The sequence below is a fragment of the Embiotoca jacksoni genome, unplaced genomic scaffold (assembly GCF_022577435.1).
Source record: "Embiotoca jacksoni isolate LCO1_2020_lvr unplaced genomic scaffold, fEmbJac1.0.p SCAF_3, whole genome shotgun sequence".
Classification (NCBI taxonomy): Eukaryota; Metazoa; Chordata; class Actinopteri; family Embiotocidae; genus Embiotoca; species Embiotoca jacksoni.
This window is the reverse complement of record NW_027185381.1, coordinates 753,006-769,739: the sequence shown is the minus strand read 5'-3', so window position 1 is coordinate 769,739 and position 16,734 is coordinate 753,006. Positions and strand designations below refer to the sequence as shown.

At 39.5% G+C, this 16,734-nt stretch overlaps 1 protein-coding gene across 3 annotated transcripts in view; it reads right to left on the bottom strand.

The window, feature by feature from the left end:
* Positions 1-16,734, bottom strand: part of cep290 (centrosomal protein 290) — a 61,773-nt gene that overhangs the window by 38,743 nt on the left and 6,296 nt on the right. For 2 of the 3 annotated variants that reach the window (XM_069163127.1, XM_069163129.1), the window contains exons 5-18: positions 16,357-16,491; positions 15,842-15,895; positions 14,409-14,555; positions 13,926-14,108; positions 13,600-13,689; positions 13,073-13,195; positions 12,126-12,249; positions 10,236-10,408; positions 9,773-9,935; positions 9,562-9,662; positions 4,738-4,804; positions 2,909-3,024; positions 1,539-1,614; positions 1,219-1,352 (exon numbers count right to left, since the gene is read on the bottom strand). In XM_069163127.1, the coding sequence (XP_069019228.1) occupies positions 1,219-1,352; positions 1,539-1,614; positions 2,909-3,024; positions 4,738-4,804; positions 9,562-9,662; positions 9,773-9,935; positions 10,236-10,408; positions 12,126-12,249; positions 13,073-13,195; positions 13,600-13,689; positions 13,926-14,108; positions 14,409-14,555; positions 15,842-15,895; positions 16,357-16,491 (1,686 nt within the window). The remainder of the gene's footprint in view (positions 1-1,218; positions 1,353-1,538; positions 1,615-2,908; positions 3,025-4,737; positions 4,805-9,561; positions 9,663-9,772; positions 9,936-10,235; positions 10,409-12,125; positions 12,250-13,072; positions 13,196-13,599; positions 13,690-13,925; positions 14,109-14,408; positions 14,556-15,841; positions 15,896-16,356; positions 16,492-16,734) is intronic. The other variant, XM_069163128.1, reaches the window with a different exon arrangement.

Sequence of the window (16,734 nt, the reverse complement as noted above, 5' to 3'; positions counted from 1 at the left end):
GAAATCAAGAATAGAATTTAAAATTCTCTTGATGACTTACAAAGCTCTACATGACCAGGCTCCATCATATCTTAGAGATCTTATAGAACCATATAATCCTAGCAGAGCACTTCTCTCTCAGTACGCTGGTCTACTTGTGGTTCCTAGAGTTTCCAGAAGTAGAATGGGAGGCGGAGCTTCAGTTTTCAGGCTCCTCCCCTGTGGAACCAGCTCCCAGTTTGTGTTGGAGGGGCAGAAACCCTCTCTAGCTTTAAGATTAGACTCAAAACGTTCCTTCTTGATAAAGCCTATAGTTAGGGCTGGCTCAGGTAGACCTGAACCAACCCTTAGTTATGCTGTTATAGGCCGAGGCTGCTGGAGGACCTCGTTACATGCTGAGCTTCTTTTCTTTCCTCCTACTCTTTAACTGACTCATACCTCACCATCTTTTTCTCTCCCATAGTTTCTTCTTATTGTCTGTTGTCTCCATTCAGTTCCTTCACTCGTGTAGTTTCTGTTCTTTCTTTTCCAGATGTCCCGTCATGGAGCTGCATGTCTCTGCTCTGTGATTGTCGTCTCCACCAACAGTTCTTCTCTTCTATCTCTATGCTGTCCTTTTCTCTCTCTGCTCTCCTCTCACCCCAACCGGTCGAGGCAGATGCTCCGCCCACCTCTGAATCTGGTTCTGTTAACAGATGCTCCGCCCACCTCTGATCCTGGTTCTGTTAACAGATGCTCCGCCCACCTCTGAGCCTGTTTCTGTCGGAGGTTTCTTCCTATTAAAGGGAGTTTTTCCCCTCCTAGCTTATGTGGGAATTGTTGAATTGTTGAATTGTTGGGTTTCTCTGTATAATATTGTAAAGTCTTCCTGTGACTTGTAACTTTAATGTGTTAAGTGCCATGAAATAACCTGTGTTGTGATTTGGCGCTATATAAATAAAGTTGAATTGAATTGTTTTTTAATATTAAGGTAATATTATCAGCCTGACTCCTGCTCACTGCTTCAGTGTTTGATGTGCTTCCAGTCTGGAAACCCTGTTCTCATTAAGGTTTGTTCAGATGACGTTGAAGTCCTTCCAACAACATAATGCCAATTCATTCAAAATGATCCCGAAGTCTTCGTCCATAAAGACGCAAAAACAGTCCCCGATATGGACCAAACTTTGAATAATTAAAGACAGCTTGTATTTAAAGACGACTCGTGTTTAACATGAGGTTCGGTGCGTGGCAGATACTCACACCAGCCAACCTCTCCAGATGAGGAACAGAGACGGCATCATCGCATGAAGACATCTGCTGATTGATCCTCATAGCTTGAAGGGCGTCTTTCAATGCAGCCTCCAGATCTCGTTTCACTTTGGACACTTCTTCCACTGACAGGACAAACAGTGAAGCAGGGAGATATTAAATTCACTTTAAAAGGAACAAAAACTATTCTCTCTGTATAAACTGTTCAGATGTTAACTTTCCTTCTTCTTCTTATTAAAATGTTATTTACTTTAGACACACATTTCCCAAACATAGGAAATGAAACACCTGATGTCAAATCTCATACTTACATTTGACCTGAAACTGGGTCTTCTGAACTTCCAACTCTCTCTCCTTATTGATCAACTCTTTCTCCAGGAACTCATTCTGCAATAAAAAGGAAAAAAAAAGAAAACCTATGTAAGATATTATCTACAGTTGCAACACATATTGTGGCCACTAAACCATTTACAGTTGTTCAGGACTTTTATTTGACAATCACAGATTAATGTGGACCGATCACAGGTCATTAACTTCCTGTCGGTTTGATGTGCTTGACTCAGTTTATCCTCTCTCGTAAATATTCTTCTTATGGATTCTCTTTCAAATAACCATTGGGATTGTTTCCCTAATGGACACATAACCATGTCATTACCTGGTGTCCTACTGGCATCCACATAAATTAGCTAATAAATAAATTCTTGGATACATGACATCATCTTAATCCAGGAGGATGAAGGAGGGATGTTGTTACTCAGGAGTCAGGATGGAGGAGGATGGAGGAGGATGGAGGAGGATGGAGGAGGATGAAAGAGGATGAAGGAGGGATGTTGTTACTCAGGAGTCAGGATGGAGGAGGATGAAGGAGGATGGAGGAGGATGGAGGAGGATGAAAGAGGATGGAAGAGGATGAAGGAGGATGGAGGAGGATGGAGGAGGATGAAAGATGATGAAGGAGGGATGTTGTTACTCAGGAGTCAGGATGGAGGAGGATGAAGGAGGATGAAGGAGGGATGTTGTTACTCAAGAGTCAGGATAGAGGAGGATGGAGGAGGGATGTTGTTACTCAGGAGCCAGGATGGAGGAGGATTGAGGAGGATGGAGGAGGGATGTTGTTACTCAGGAGTCAGGATGGAGGAGGATTGAGGAGGATGGAGGAGGGATGTTGTTAGTCAGGAGCCAGGATGGAGGAGGATTGAGGAGGATGGAGGAGGGATGTTGTCACTCAAGAGTCAGGATGGAGGAGGATGGAGGAGGATGAAGGAGGGATGTTGTTACTCAAGAGTCAGGATGGAGGAGGATGGAGGAGGATGGATGAAGGAGGATGAAGGAGGGATGTTATTACTCAGGAGTCAGGATGGAGGAGGATGGAGGAGGGATGTTGTTAGTCAGGATGGAGGAGGATGGAGGAGGATGAAGGAGGGTGAAGGAGGATGAAGGAGGGTGAAGGAGGGATGTTGTTACTCAGGAGTCAGGATGGAGGAGGATGGAGGAGGATGGAGGAGGATGGAGGAGGATGAAGGAGGGATGTTGTTACTCAAGAGTCAGGATGGAGGAGGGATGAAGGAGGATGAAGGAGGGATGTTATTACTCAGGAGTCAGGATGGAGGAGGATGGAGGAGGGATGTTGTTAGTCAGGAGTCAGGATGGAGGAGGATGGAGGAAGGATGTTGTTCCTCACCTTGCGTCTGATCTGTTCATCAGTGTACGTGCTGCTTCGTTTGAGAGGCGGCTGCACGGCTCTGCTGACATCGTCCTCCAACAGCAGGCTGGACTGAGGGAACCCTGCAGACATGGCTGATTAACGCCAAACCGTTAATATCTAATAATATCATGTTTTAAAAGAGAAAGAAAGTTATGATAGACAATAAACCAGTGAGAAAACACTCTACATAGTTTTGGTTTGTATTATTTAGTTACATGATTTGATTTAATACATGTTATTATTGTGTGATGCTGTCATGCTCACACAATAAACTCTACCAAAACTGGCCTATATGACACCGTTATTCAGAGAAACAGAAATCAAAGCAGAGGAACAATGTAAAATAGAAATGATTCTGAACAAACAAACCATCCTGTATTAAATCCAACCAAAAAAAAATTCCTTTCTGTCATCATTGATGCTCCACCTCCTCCATCTTCTCCCGTCTCACCGGCCTGTGATGCCCTCTTCACACATGAAACCCTTCAATGCCATCTTACTACAGCCTCAGCAACATCTGCTATCCAACAACAACCACACTAACCAACTAACCAACTCAGCAGCCTCCACATGTGCATTGCAGAAATAAAAAAATCGGATGGCATCAAACTTTCTTCAGTTACATTCAGCAAAATTAGAAATTATCATCATACGTCCAGACTCATCCCAAAGTTACATTTCCTCCCATCTCAGTTCCCTCTCAGCTAACGTTACTTCCTCCTGCAGAAACCTCAGGGATTACCCTGAGACTGTGACAGCCATCTCACCTTCGAGCAGCACATCAACTCTGATGTACAATCGCTTCTTTTTCAACTCAAGAAAATTTCAAAAATCAGATCATTTCTAACCCTCAATACCCCAGAAACAGTAATTCATGCTTTCATGTCCTCCCGATTAGATTACTGCACCGCTCTGTCCTCCTGCCTCACACAACTTCAACTCATTCAAAATGCAGCAGCCAGACTCAAAAGCAGGTCCAACAGGAGGGAGCACGTTACACCTGTTTTAAAATCACTCCATCGGTTTCCTGTCTATTTGAGAATAGATTTAAAAAATTGTAATGATCACTTATCACTCCTGAATATATATCTGACCTCGTGACCTCTACAGGCTGACATGCAACCTGAGATGTCACGTTGGTCGTTCCTGACCGAACCTCCAACTAATCTTAAAACTACAGGTTTCTGTTCGGGCCCCTCAGTTGTGGGACGACCTGCCAGAGGACGTCAGGGACACTAACACACTCTTCTCTCAAGCCACTCTTTAAAAGCACTATTTTAGACCTGCCTTTTGTTGACTGCATTTGTATTGATTCACTCCGTTTTAATGACTGTTTTATTTTTGTTGTATTTAATCATTATATTTTACTAACTGTTCCCTATTGTGTTTTAATGTATGTAAAGCGCTTTGTAACTTGTTTCTGAAAAGCGCAATGGAAATAAAGTTGTCTTTATTATTATTAGCAGCATTTCTGCATCACTTTCATCACAGACCAGGTCTGAATGCTGCTGGATGAACATAAAGACTGAAGAGAACTACACTGACCATCATGTTGAACCTGTTAAAATACTGCTGCCATATATTACACAAGCAGGCAGCTCCTTCTGTAAATGTTCAGTCACGTGAGTGAAGTTGAGACGAACCAAAGTGTTAAAGTCAGTTATGAATGACACGATGCTGTTCAGCTGCTTCTTCCCTGAAAGTTTATCAGAAGATGGACATAAATAAATCGAAGACATGAACTCAGATTTTATCTCTTTGGAAAAGAACATCAATGTCAAAATAAAACACATTTCTACTGTCACCTCTTTCCTTCGCCATGCGTCTGATCTGTTTCTTCAGCTCTAGTCTCTCCTCTTCAAGCCGTTCAATCTAGAAAGAAATGAAAAAGTAAGGTGAGAGGAGCTCATGAACAGCTCATGAAAAACAACCTTTGTAACTGCTGCTTTCCCTTTTTGATGAATCCTGTAGTTGGAGCTGCTACAGGCCGAGGCTGCTGGGGGACCTCATGATGCACTAGGCTTCTTCCTCTCACTCTTTAACTCATATCTCACCATTAGACCTCATTAACTTCACTCTTTTACTCTATAACTCATATCTCACCATTAGACCTCATTAACTTCACTCTTTTACTCTATAACTCATATCTCACCGTTACATCTCATTAACTTCACTCTTTTACTCTATAACTCATATCTCACCATTAGACCTCATTAACTTCACTCTTTAACGCTCTATAACTCATATCTCACCATTAGACCTCATTAACTTCACTCTTTTACTCTATAACTCATATCTCACCATTAGACCTCATTAACTTCACTCTTTAACTCTCTATAACTCATATCTCACCATTAGACCTCATTAACTTCACTCTTTAACGCTCTATAACTCATATCTCACCATTAGACCTCATTAACTTCACTCTTTTACTCTATAACTCATATCTCACCATTAGACCTCATTAACTTCACTCTTTTACTCTATAACTCATATCTCACCATTAGACCTCATTAACTTCACTCTTTTACTCTATAACTCATATCTCACCATTAGACCTCATTAACTTCACTCTTTAACTCTATAACTCATATCTCACCATTAGACCTCATTAACTTCACTCTTTAACGCTCTATAACTCATATCTCACCATTAGACCTCATTAACTTCACTCTTTAACTCTATAACTCATATCTCACCATTAGACATCATTAACTTCACTCTTTAACTCTCTATAACTCATATCTCACCATTAGACCTCATTAACTTCACTCTTCAACTCTCTATAACACATATCTCACCATTAGACCTCATTAACTTCACTCTTTAACTCTATAACTCATATCTCACCATTAGACCTCATTAGCTTCACTCTTTTACTCTCTATAACACATATCTCACCATTAGACCTCATTAACTTCACTCTTTAACTCTCTATAACACATATCTCACCATTAGACCTCATTAACTTCACTCTTTAACTCTATAACACATATCTCACCATTAGACCTCATTAACTTCACTCTTTAACTCTCTATAACACATATCTCACCATTAGACCTCATTAACTTCACTCTTTAACTCTATAACTCATATCTCACCATTAGACCTCATTAACTTCACTCTTTTACTCTATAACTCATATCTCACCATTAGACCTCATTAACTTCACTCTTTAACTCTATAACTCATATCTCACCGTTAGACCTCATTAACTTCACTCTTTTACTCTATAACTCATATCTCACCATTAGACCTCATTAACTTCACTCTTTAACGCTCTATAACTCATATCTCACCATTAGACCTCATTAACTTCACTCTTTAATTCTATAACTCATATCTCACCATTAGACCTCATTAACTTCACTCTTTAACTCTCTATAACTCATATCTCACCATTAGACCTCATTAACTTCAGTCTTTAACTCTCTATAACTCATATCTCACCATTAGACCTCATTAACTTCACTCTTTTACTCTCTATAACTCATATCTCACCATTAGACCTCATTAACTTCAGTCTTTAACTCTCTATAACACATATCTCACCATTAGACCTCATTAACTTCACTCTTTAACTCTATAACTCATATCTCACCATTAGACCTCATTAACTTCACTCTTTAACTCTATAACTCACATCTCACCATTAGACCTCATTAACTTCACTCTTTTACTCTCTATAACTCATATCTCACCATTAGACCTCATTAACTTCAGTCTTTAACTCTCTATAACACATATCTCACCATTAGACCTCATTAACTTCACTCTTTAACTCTATAACTCATATCTCACCATTAGACCTCATTAACTTCACTCTTTAACTCTATAACTCACATCTCACCATTAGACCTCATTAACTTCACTCTTTAACTCTCTATAACTCATATCTCACCATTAGACCTCATTAACTTCACTCTTTAACTCTCTATAACTCATATCTCACCATTAGACCTCATTAACTTCACTCTTTTACTCTATAACTCATATCTCACCATTAGACATCATTAACTTCACTCTTTAACTCTCTATAACTCATATCTCACCATTAGACCTCATTAACTTCACTCTTCAACTCTCTATAACACATATCTCACCATTAGACCTCATTAACTTCACTCTTTAACTCTATAACTCATATCTCACCATTAGACCTCATTAGCTTCACTCTTTTACTCTCTATAACACATATCTCACCATTAGACCTCATTAACTTCACTCTTTAACTCTCTATAACACATATCTCACCATTAGACCTCATTAACTTCACTCTTTAACTCTATAACACATATCTCACCATTAGACCTCATTAACTTCACTCTTTAACTCTCTATAACACATATCTCACCATTAGACCTCATTAACTTCACTCTTTAACTCTATAACTCATATCTCACCATTAGACCTCATTAACTTCACTCTTTTACTCTATAACTCATATCTCACCATTAGACCTCATTAACTTCACTCTTTAACTCTATAACTCATATCTCACCGTTAGACCTCATTAACTTCACTCTTTTACTCTATAACTCATATCTCACCATTAGACCTCATTAACTTCACTCTTTAACGCTCTATAACTCATATCTCACCATTAGACCTCATTAACTTCACTCTTTAACTCTATAACTCATATCTCACCATTAGACCTCATTAACTTCACTCTTTAACTCTCTATAACTCATATCTCACCATTAGACCTCATTAACTTCAGTCTTTAACTCTCTATAACTCATATCTCACCATTAGACCTCATTAACTTCACTCTTTTACTCTCTATAACTCATATCTCACCATTAGACCTCATTAACTTCAGTCTTTAACTCTCTATAACACATATCTCACCATTAGACCTCATTAACTTCACTCTTTAACTCTATAACTCATATCTCACCATTAGACCTCATTAACTTCACTCTTTAACTCTATAACTCACATCTCACCATTAGACCTCATTAACTTCACTCTTTTACTCTCTATAACTCATATCTCACCATTAGACCTCATTAACTTCAGTCTTTAACTCTCTATAACACATATCTCACCATTAGACCTCATTAACTTCACTCTTTAACTCTATAACTCATATCTCACCATTAGACCTCATTAACTTCACTCTTTAACTCTATAACTCACATCTCACCATTAGACCTCATTAACTTCACTCTTTAACTCTCTATAACTCATATCTCACCATTAGACCTCATTAACTTCACTCTTTAACTCTCTATAACTCATATCTCACCATTAGACCTCATTAACTTCACTCTTTTACTCTCTATAACTCATATCTCACCATTAGACCTCATTAACTTCACTCTTTTACTCTATAACTCACATCTCACCATTAGACCTCATTAACTTCACTCTTTTACTCTATAACTCATATCTCACCATTAGACCTCATTAGCTTCACTCTTTTACTCTCTATAACTCATATCTCACCATTAGACCTCATTAACTTCACTCTTTTACTCTCTATAACTCACATCTCACCATTAGACCTCATTAACTTCACTCTTTTACTCTATAACTCATATCTCACCATTAGACCTCATTAACTTCACTCTTTTACTCTATAACTCATATCTCACCATTAGACTTCATTAGCTTCACTCTTTTACTCTCTATAACTCATATCTCACCATTAGACCTCATTAACTTCACTCTTTTACTCTCTATAACTCATATCTCACCAATAGACCTCATTAACTTCACTCTTTAACTCTCTATAACTCATATCTCACCATTAGACCTCATTAACTTCACTCTTTTACTCTCTATAACTCATATCTCACCATTAGACCTCATTAACTTCACTCTTTTACTCTCTATAACTCACATCTCACCATTAGACCTCATTAACTTCACTCTTTTACTCTATAACTCATATCTCACCATTAGACCTCATTAACTTCACTCTTTAACTCTCTATAACTCATATCTCACCATTAGACCTCATTAACTTCACTCTTTTACTCTCTATAACTCATATCTCACCATTAGACCTCATTAACTTCACTCTTTAACTCTCTATAACTCATATCTCACCATTAGACCTCATTAGCTTCACTCTTTTACTCTCTATAACTCATATCTCACCATTAGACCTCATTAGCTTCACTCTTTTACTCTCTATAACTCATATCTCACCATTAGACCTCATTAACTTCACTCTTTTACTCTATAACACATATCTCACCATTAGACCTCATTAACTTCACTCTTTAACTCTCTATAACTCATATCTCACCATTAGACCTCATTAACTTCACTCTTTTACTCTCTATAACTCATATCTCACCATTAGACCTCATTAACTTCACTCTTTTACTCTATAACTCATATCTCACCATTAGACCTCATTAACTTCACTCTTTTACTCTCTATAACTCATGTTTCACCATTAGACCTCATTAACTTCACTCTTTCTCTCTCCCATAGTCTGTTGGAGGCTTTTCTCCCTTAAAGAGGAGTTTTCCCTTTGTTGAATTGTTGGGTTTCTCTGTATGATGCTGTAAAGTTAAGATTGAAGGACTTTACTGTATTAAGTTCCTTTAAATAACCTACACAAATTAAATCAGATTGAATTGAATTGAACCTTTGTGACTCCACTTTACCTCTTTGGTGAGAACTTGATTTTCTGCTTTGTACTGTCGCTGTCTGAGATCTTTGGCGCGCCTGAACTCTGTTAGATCCACTTCCTGCTTTGGCTCCAGACCTTCAGTGGAGACCAACAGAAAGAAAAGTGAAATTAATTTCAAGGTTCCAAATCAGTGTTGTCTCAACATCCTGGGAGATGAGAAAAGTAAAGGTTTGTTAAAGTCTGACCTAGTTTTTCTCTAAAATCCTGGTTTTGGTCCATGAGGTCGCTAATCGTCATCTCGAGCTGGTTGATCTCTCTGGTCATGACCTCCGCCTCACGATCTCTCACTCTTATCTCATTTTTACACTCTTTGATCTCCACAATGGCTGCTTCCAGGCCGTAAGTGCCCTGAAATACAGAAACAGATCTGCGGTTACTTGTCCATCAAAAAGCACATCTTGTCTCTTGTTTTTTTCAGGAAGCCATGAGATACGGCGACAGACAAACACCACACTTGTAGACTCAAGAAGCCCGTTGGTCACACCACAGTCACGTCTCTATTAAAAGTAATGATGAACATTAAAAGAATAAATTCAAAAGCCTGACTTCTGGGAAATTAAGTCTCAAATAATTTGATTAAGATGAAACCAAATCTTTGATTTAAGCTGCGAGTGAAACCCAAAGGGGAGAGAGAGTTTGTAGACTTACAGACTCGTACTGGCTCAAGCGGTTTGAAGCCTCAATAAGAGCTTTGTCTTTCTCCTCTGCATGATCTTCTGCCAGCTTCAATGCTTCCTCTGCTTCCGCTGCTCTGGTGTCTGCAGCTTCCAGCCTGGACTTCAGCTCCTCCATCTTCTTCTGCTGCGTGCTCGAAGGTAGGCCTTGTTCAAGAAACCCAAATGACTTCTTTAACTGCAGATTCGAGTAAACATCCAGTTCTCACACAATATAGGATTTCATTAGCTAGTTCCTTTAGGTCAGTGCTTCTTAACTGCTGGGTCACGAGGACTGTCAGAGTGGGCCGTGAATGTGTGTTGAGGGTAAAACAAAGTTGAGGGAAAACTATTATTTTGAAGTCTACGGAATTTCTGATGGTGTGCTTTTATCTTGAAGTACATACAGGACCAAAACTACTGTTGTCAAATCAGTAGTTCTCTCTCATTTGAGCATTTGTAAACATGTTTAGCATTAAATTTCACATTTCACAAATTTCAAGTTCAATTTAGATTCTTGAAACTTGATGCGTATCATGAGTGTTAAACAGATACATGCCTGTTGTTCAAAATAAGTCTGCCTCTTTATTTCATTGGGATTTTATCCACTTTTTTCTGAAATCATATTTTTAACAGTGCTTGAAGGCATTGTGAATTATTGCACAATTTTTTCCAAGAAAAATCGGAGTGGTTTAAAACATAAAAAAAAGAATCTGGATCACGACTTCATAACTAAGAGGAAATGTGGCTCCTTCAGGGCGAGACCAGTTAAAGAGTCGCTGCTCTTGTTCACATCATAACGAGCATTTATTACTATTAAAGATTTACTTTGCTCATCTTCACCTGTTTATCAGCCACAGAAAGTTGAAAAGATGAACACAATGCCTCACAAGCTTTACTTTATACTTAGGAGATTGAACTTCAGTTAATGATTGACCTACGGGATGACTCATGACTTCATGGAGATTCATCTGAGGTGATGCTACTGCAAACTTTAATGTCAATGCTGAACTTTTACCTTAAACAAAACTCCTGCAGATTTTATAATTTTTTTTTAGCCACTTAAAAGAAGAACCGTATTATTACATGATCAGGACACGATTTGAACCTTATAGTTGATATATCTGCAAACAATTACCACTACAGGCATCCTGCAGGTACATTTCATTTAGAATCATAGTTCTATGAACGATCCGGTATTCACTGTCCAGCTCTGATTTGTTCCCCACTGACTCCCCTGGAAACATGTGGCTGTTCAGCTTCTAAAGGTTTCATAGGTGAAAACAGCTGCCTGCTCTGAGTGGGAGTCACAGCAGCGAGGCTGAACAGGTCTGTCCTGAGCCGTGACTGAGAGGTTGCAGCAGCCTTCACTTACTGCTTCTTTTCCATAGTTGAACTCTATTTGTGTTTAATTTTACACATTTTATTTATTTTCTATATTTTTTAAATGTTCCTTTATATTTGCTTTTCTTGTATGAAAGGTACTATACAAATAAAGTTTATTATTATTATCTCTCTATTCCGGAGCAAGCATCTAAAATAGAGATTTCTGAGAGCAGACACACCTGATGCTGTAATCTGTACTGTTCCCTTCTCTTCAGGGATAAAACTGGTTCCTGTTTTCCATCAATTATTTCTCTCTCATCTATCAGAACTTGCAGGAGTCTCCGGTGGAATCTTAAAACCGCTTGTTTTATCTGACCTACAGTTCAAAATCCAAAGGTGCTCACAGAAAATAATATTTGATGAAGCCGAAAACATGAATGTGTGGCGTGTTTTTTTAAAGACTATATTTTTCTCCTTTCAGAGCGGGACATTCGACGGACTTTCTCAGAAGTCTGTTACATGCGTGTCTTCGGTATGCGTATGAACCAGCTCCACCCACCTCGGTCCTTCCTCGTGGACGTCTTCAGCTCCTCGATGAGCTGGGCGTGTTTCTCCATGTCGCCCGTGTACTGCTCCACCTGCTCACTCAGCATCTTGATCTGATTATCTCGCTCTTGGACGGCCTTGAAGACATTCACCGACAACTCAGACTGATGACGATTTATGTACCAGCAAACCCAGCTGTGGGGCACTTAATTATCATCATTAAGGAAATGTATGAAATGAAAACAAGGATACGAGGATAAGAGGTACATGACAGATATAACTTACGGCGCAGAGCTCGTATATGACCTGACCCGGGGCAGCGACAGAGATGGAGGAAGGACAGGGTGATAAAAGATGACGAAGCAAAGACAGAAAGCCCAACGAAGACAAATGACATACAGACAGATAGTTGGAAAAACATGAAATAATCAGCTGTATCAGGAAACCCCAACGCCGGAAGATACCCACAAAGACATGCACACATACTGACTCCACACTGTAGCCAGGGTTCTCCTGTTGTTCTGTTAGTTCACATTAAAGTATGCCCAGTCTACAAGAATCATATCTGAAGCACATTGTTTTAATTTAAGCTTTTTTGAGGGCACATATGATGCTGCATTTTGTAAGCATTCTTCCTCATGCTTTTCCTGCAGCTGTTATTGTGATCATTTAATACATGACCACTTCCTGTAATGACGTCACAAATTAAATCAAACAATTCCTCTATTGGCACATTTCATCTGAAAAATACTATTTTATCTTAAGTGACACAAAAATGATAGAATGATAGACACAACATTTATTTCAATTAAAAATAAGGTGCCCTGAAATCTGATCAATCCTTTACCATATTAGGTAAACCTTTCATTTAAAGTTACTTCTATGTAAAGAGCCTTTGTGGTCACCACTGAGGGAGGCAGGAGATGAGAAACACACAGACGAGGATTCATTGTGACGAACCTGCTGCAAGGCGATAACGTTGCTTTTGTCCAAGTCCAGCTGGGCTGAATGCAGCTTCTCCCTCAGGTCGCGGATCATCTGCTGGTACACCACAATGTCATCATCCTTCACCGAGAGCACTCTCTGTGAGGAAAAGACCGAGTCAGCACAACAGTACAAGAGTTGTAGAAGAGTTCAACAAAATGCAAAACTCAGTCATGATAGTAGGAAACGTTAGATGGTTTTGTGAGATAAATCGAGGAAGTGAGTCTCTTCTGACTCTCTGGAAGTCTAAAGAGAGTCTGCTTGATCCGGATGAACTGAGAGTTTTTACAGACTTCCCGTGAACACACCGGAGAAGTCTGCAGGTTAAGACTCCCATTCTTGCGGTTGAACGGCAGGTAAAGAATCCAAGATGACAGAATGAAAAACCTTAAAGACGTTATTCAAATCTCTGTATGTTTCTAATCCATCTGTACTCTTTTGTCAGACATACTTTAGCTTATATGTTTCTTCAAGGAAAAACAAAAGGTTTGATGAACACCCACCTTCCATTCCTCCACTTTGGCATTAACAGCTGCCATAATTGGGTCGTCTTCTTCAGTCATGCTATGAATCTTATCTGTTAACTCTCTGACCTGCACATTAAACAGACACACGGAGACATGATTTAGTACAACAAATGTCATCATCTACTAAAAAAAACAGACAGATTCAACATCGCAGCCTTTTCTCATGGCATCCTGGTTTATGTGTGTGATAACCCGCAGTGAAATGATGAATGATGAAAATATATTTCAGGAAACTACCCACAGATTTGGAATTGAAACAGAGAAGATAATAAAAAGATCAGTTCACTGAGGGCGGTCTTTACTTGGAGCTTTGCATGATCCCGCTCTTTCCTGAGCTGGTCCATGATGGAGTCGGTCTGCTGCACGACGATCTTCATCTTGTTGTACTCGTCCGTCATCTTCTCCATCTCCCTCACCGACTCCTCCAGACTCTTCTGCATCTGCTCGTTCTGTGTCTTCAGGTGGACGTTCTCGTCCTCGGCTCGCTGACGGACACAAAAACAATGGAGTCGGTTTGATTTGTGGACACATACCTTCACATGCTACAAATCAGCAGGACAAAGAGCAGATCATAGAAACAGATGAAAGCCATAAAACAAACTCATAAAAAGTTAAATTATTAATTAAAAACAACATTTATCTTGCATGTCTTTGGCAGTATTCAGATTTAGGGTTTTTTCTTCCTTGACATTTGTCAGAAAGCACTGTAGTCCTGCCAGGCTTGTTAAATGATGGTCTGTTGCATCAGCCAGATGTTACGCTAAACAAGTAGACTTCCAAAGTACCTGCAGATCTTCCAGGCACTGGTAGAGCTGGCGGTTGGCCGAGTTGAGCTTCCTCTGAGTCTCAGCGTTCTCGTCTTTGGACGGGACCGGCTCCTTCTGGTCCAACTCTCCGCGGTAGAAGTCCACATCCTGCTGGAGCTGCTGGTTCTGATGTGGTGCAGGAAGGACAGAGATCAGTTCAGAAATCAGACTTCCTGTCATCACACACACACACACGTAAAAGCACTTATTTGTTGAACATTTCCCACTAGTTTTGTCTTTTAAAGGTGAATAAATAGTTTGGCCTTCCAGACTGGGTGTTTGACAAAGATGTCGCCTTCGGCTCTGAGGATTTGTAACGGCCATTTTAAAATAATGTCTAAGGCTTTGTGGACCAAATGATTATTTGATTCATCAAGAAAATGATTCGTAAGTTGCAGTCTTACTTTTAACCGAACCTACAACAGTAATGTTTACAATGCAAAACTCACTATCTAAACTAAATAATGTCTCCGTGAAAACAAATCCAAAAAAGCTTTACTTTCAATGGAGAGTAGCTAAAGCTACCTTGAAAAGTGTTCGATGATATCATATGTGTGATGTCATTACGTCGTATCTGCATTTTGCCTGGTGTCTGATGGTGTCTTTACATCTGGTTGATTCTCTTCTTCTTTCTGAACTCACATGTTCTGTATGTTCATGTGGCCAAATTCAAACAAAGCTACTCTCATTTTTCTGGAGTCCAACAACAGGACGAGTATGAAATAGAGACCGAAACACGGACAATTATGATTGAATTAAGATGCCACACGTTAACCAGCAGCCACTTAAAAGCTGCTGCTGTGCTGCAACTTCAGAGTTATTTACATGTAAAGTTATCACTCAGACAGAAAGTTAGAAGTTTTTTTTTCTCTGCACCGACTGAACAGAAGAGACGCAGGGAGACGTTCATGGTGCCGAACGGGACACTCGTCAATGAAAAGTCATCAACGTTTATCCAAACAGATTTTTTTGCTTGGAGCTTGAGTTAAACGTCATGATTATTATGCGAGATGTGATATTTCTGTGGTGGAGCTCAACATTAGGCAGCAGTCTGTATCCAGGGCTCCATCTGATTGGTCAAATGTAAATGTAAATAAAATCATATCTATCTATTCACATTTTTCTCTTCAGCACGTTCATATCACGATGACAACAAAAATAGGATTCAGTGGTCAGAACTAATATAAACTTTTAAAATGTGTCCCTTAAATATGGGCTCAATTACACCTAAACTATCAAACTAACTCTGAATATTTAAAACCTAATTTAACTATTTCCTACATTTCTTACCTTCTTCTTAAGTGTTTTTATCTTTGCAGTGGAACAGAAAGAGATAACGAGAGACAGATTAAGAATAGACGGAGTATTAAAGGAGGATGACGTGAGGAAATAATCTGCCGACTGTCACCCACCTCTCGTTTCAGCTTCTTGACCTCGTTCTCAGCCTCCTCCGCTCGCACAACCAGCTAAAAAACAGCACAAAATTCAGAAACAGAGTCCCATGAAAAGCAAAGAAGATGCTCATTGAACATCTGTTCCACTCGGCCGCGGCCTCGTTCAAGAGCTTTAACCTGAGTATTAAGAAATGGAAAGTGGGTGAAACCTGGATACAAACGACATCTCATGTTAGCGAAAATACACATAATTGGTCAAATAATTAAAATATGTTAAAGTTGTAATGTTTGTTTTTTTCAGATGGAATTTTTTTAATGAATATTTGTGAAAACATTCAATTATTTATTACTTGAGTGCCCATTATTAAAATATACTAATATGCAGTTCAATATCACCTGCTGGCACCGTCTGATTTTACCAGATAAGAAATGCTTTTCACCAGCATGTGAAATGTCAACACAGCGTGTGCAAAGGTCATCAAGGACGCGGCGTGAATCCACTCTCCAGGACTCTCCTGGTGAGATGCTCATACCTCCTCGTTGCTTTTCTTGTCCTTGCCCATTTCTTTCTTTAACTGGGTCAGCTCCTTCTCCCTTTGCTCCAGCTGGGTCTCGAGCTGACGGATCTCATCCCTAAGAAAGTGGGTGTCTGGCCCGGTGCCGAAGTGCTGCGTCGAATGAACCGGAAACGAGATAAACAACCCCCCCACCCAGAAACCGTTCAGTGTGTCATCACCTCCATCTGTTTACAGCGCCAACATGCACGTAAGATCAACAACAAGGATTAACTTTCTCTCTGCAAAGCAAACAGAAGGAGGGAAAATTCTAATTACATACAAACCTAAAACAAAACCGAAATAATAATCAGGTTGAAACTAGAAATAACTGCTGTGAGCATGCAGGGAATTAGC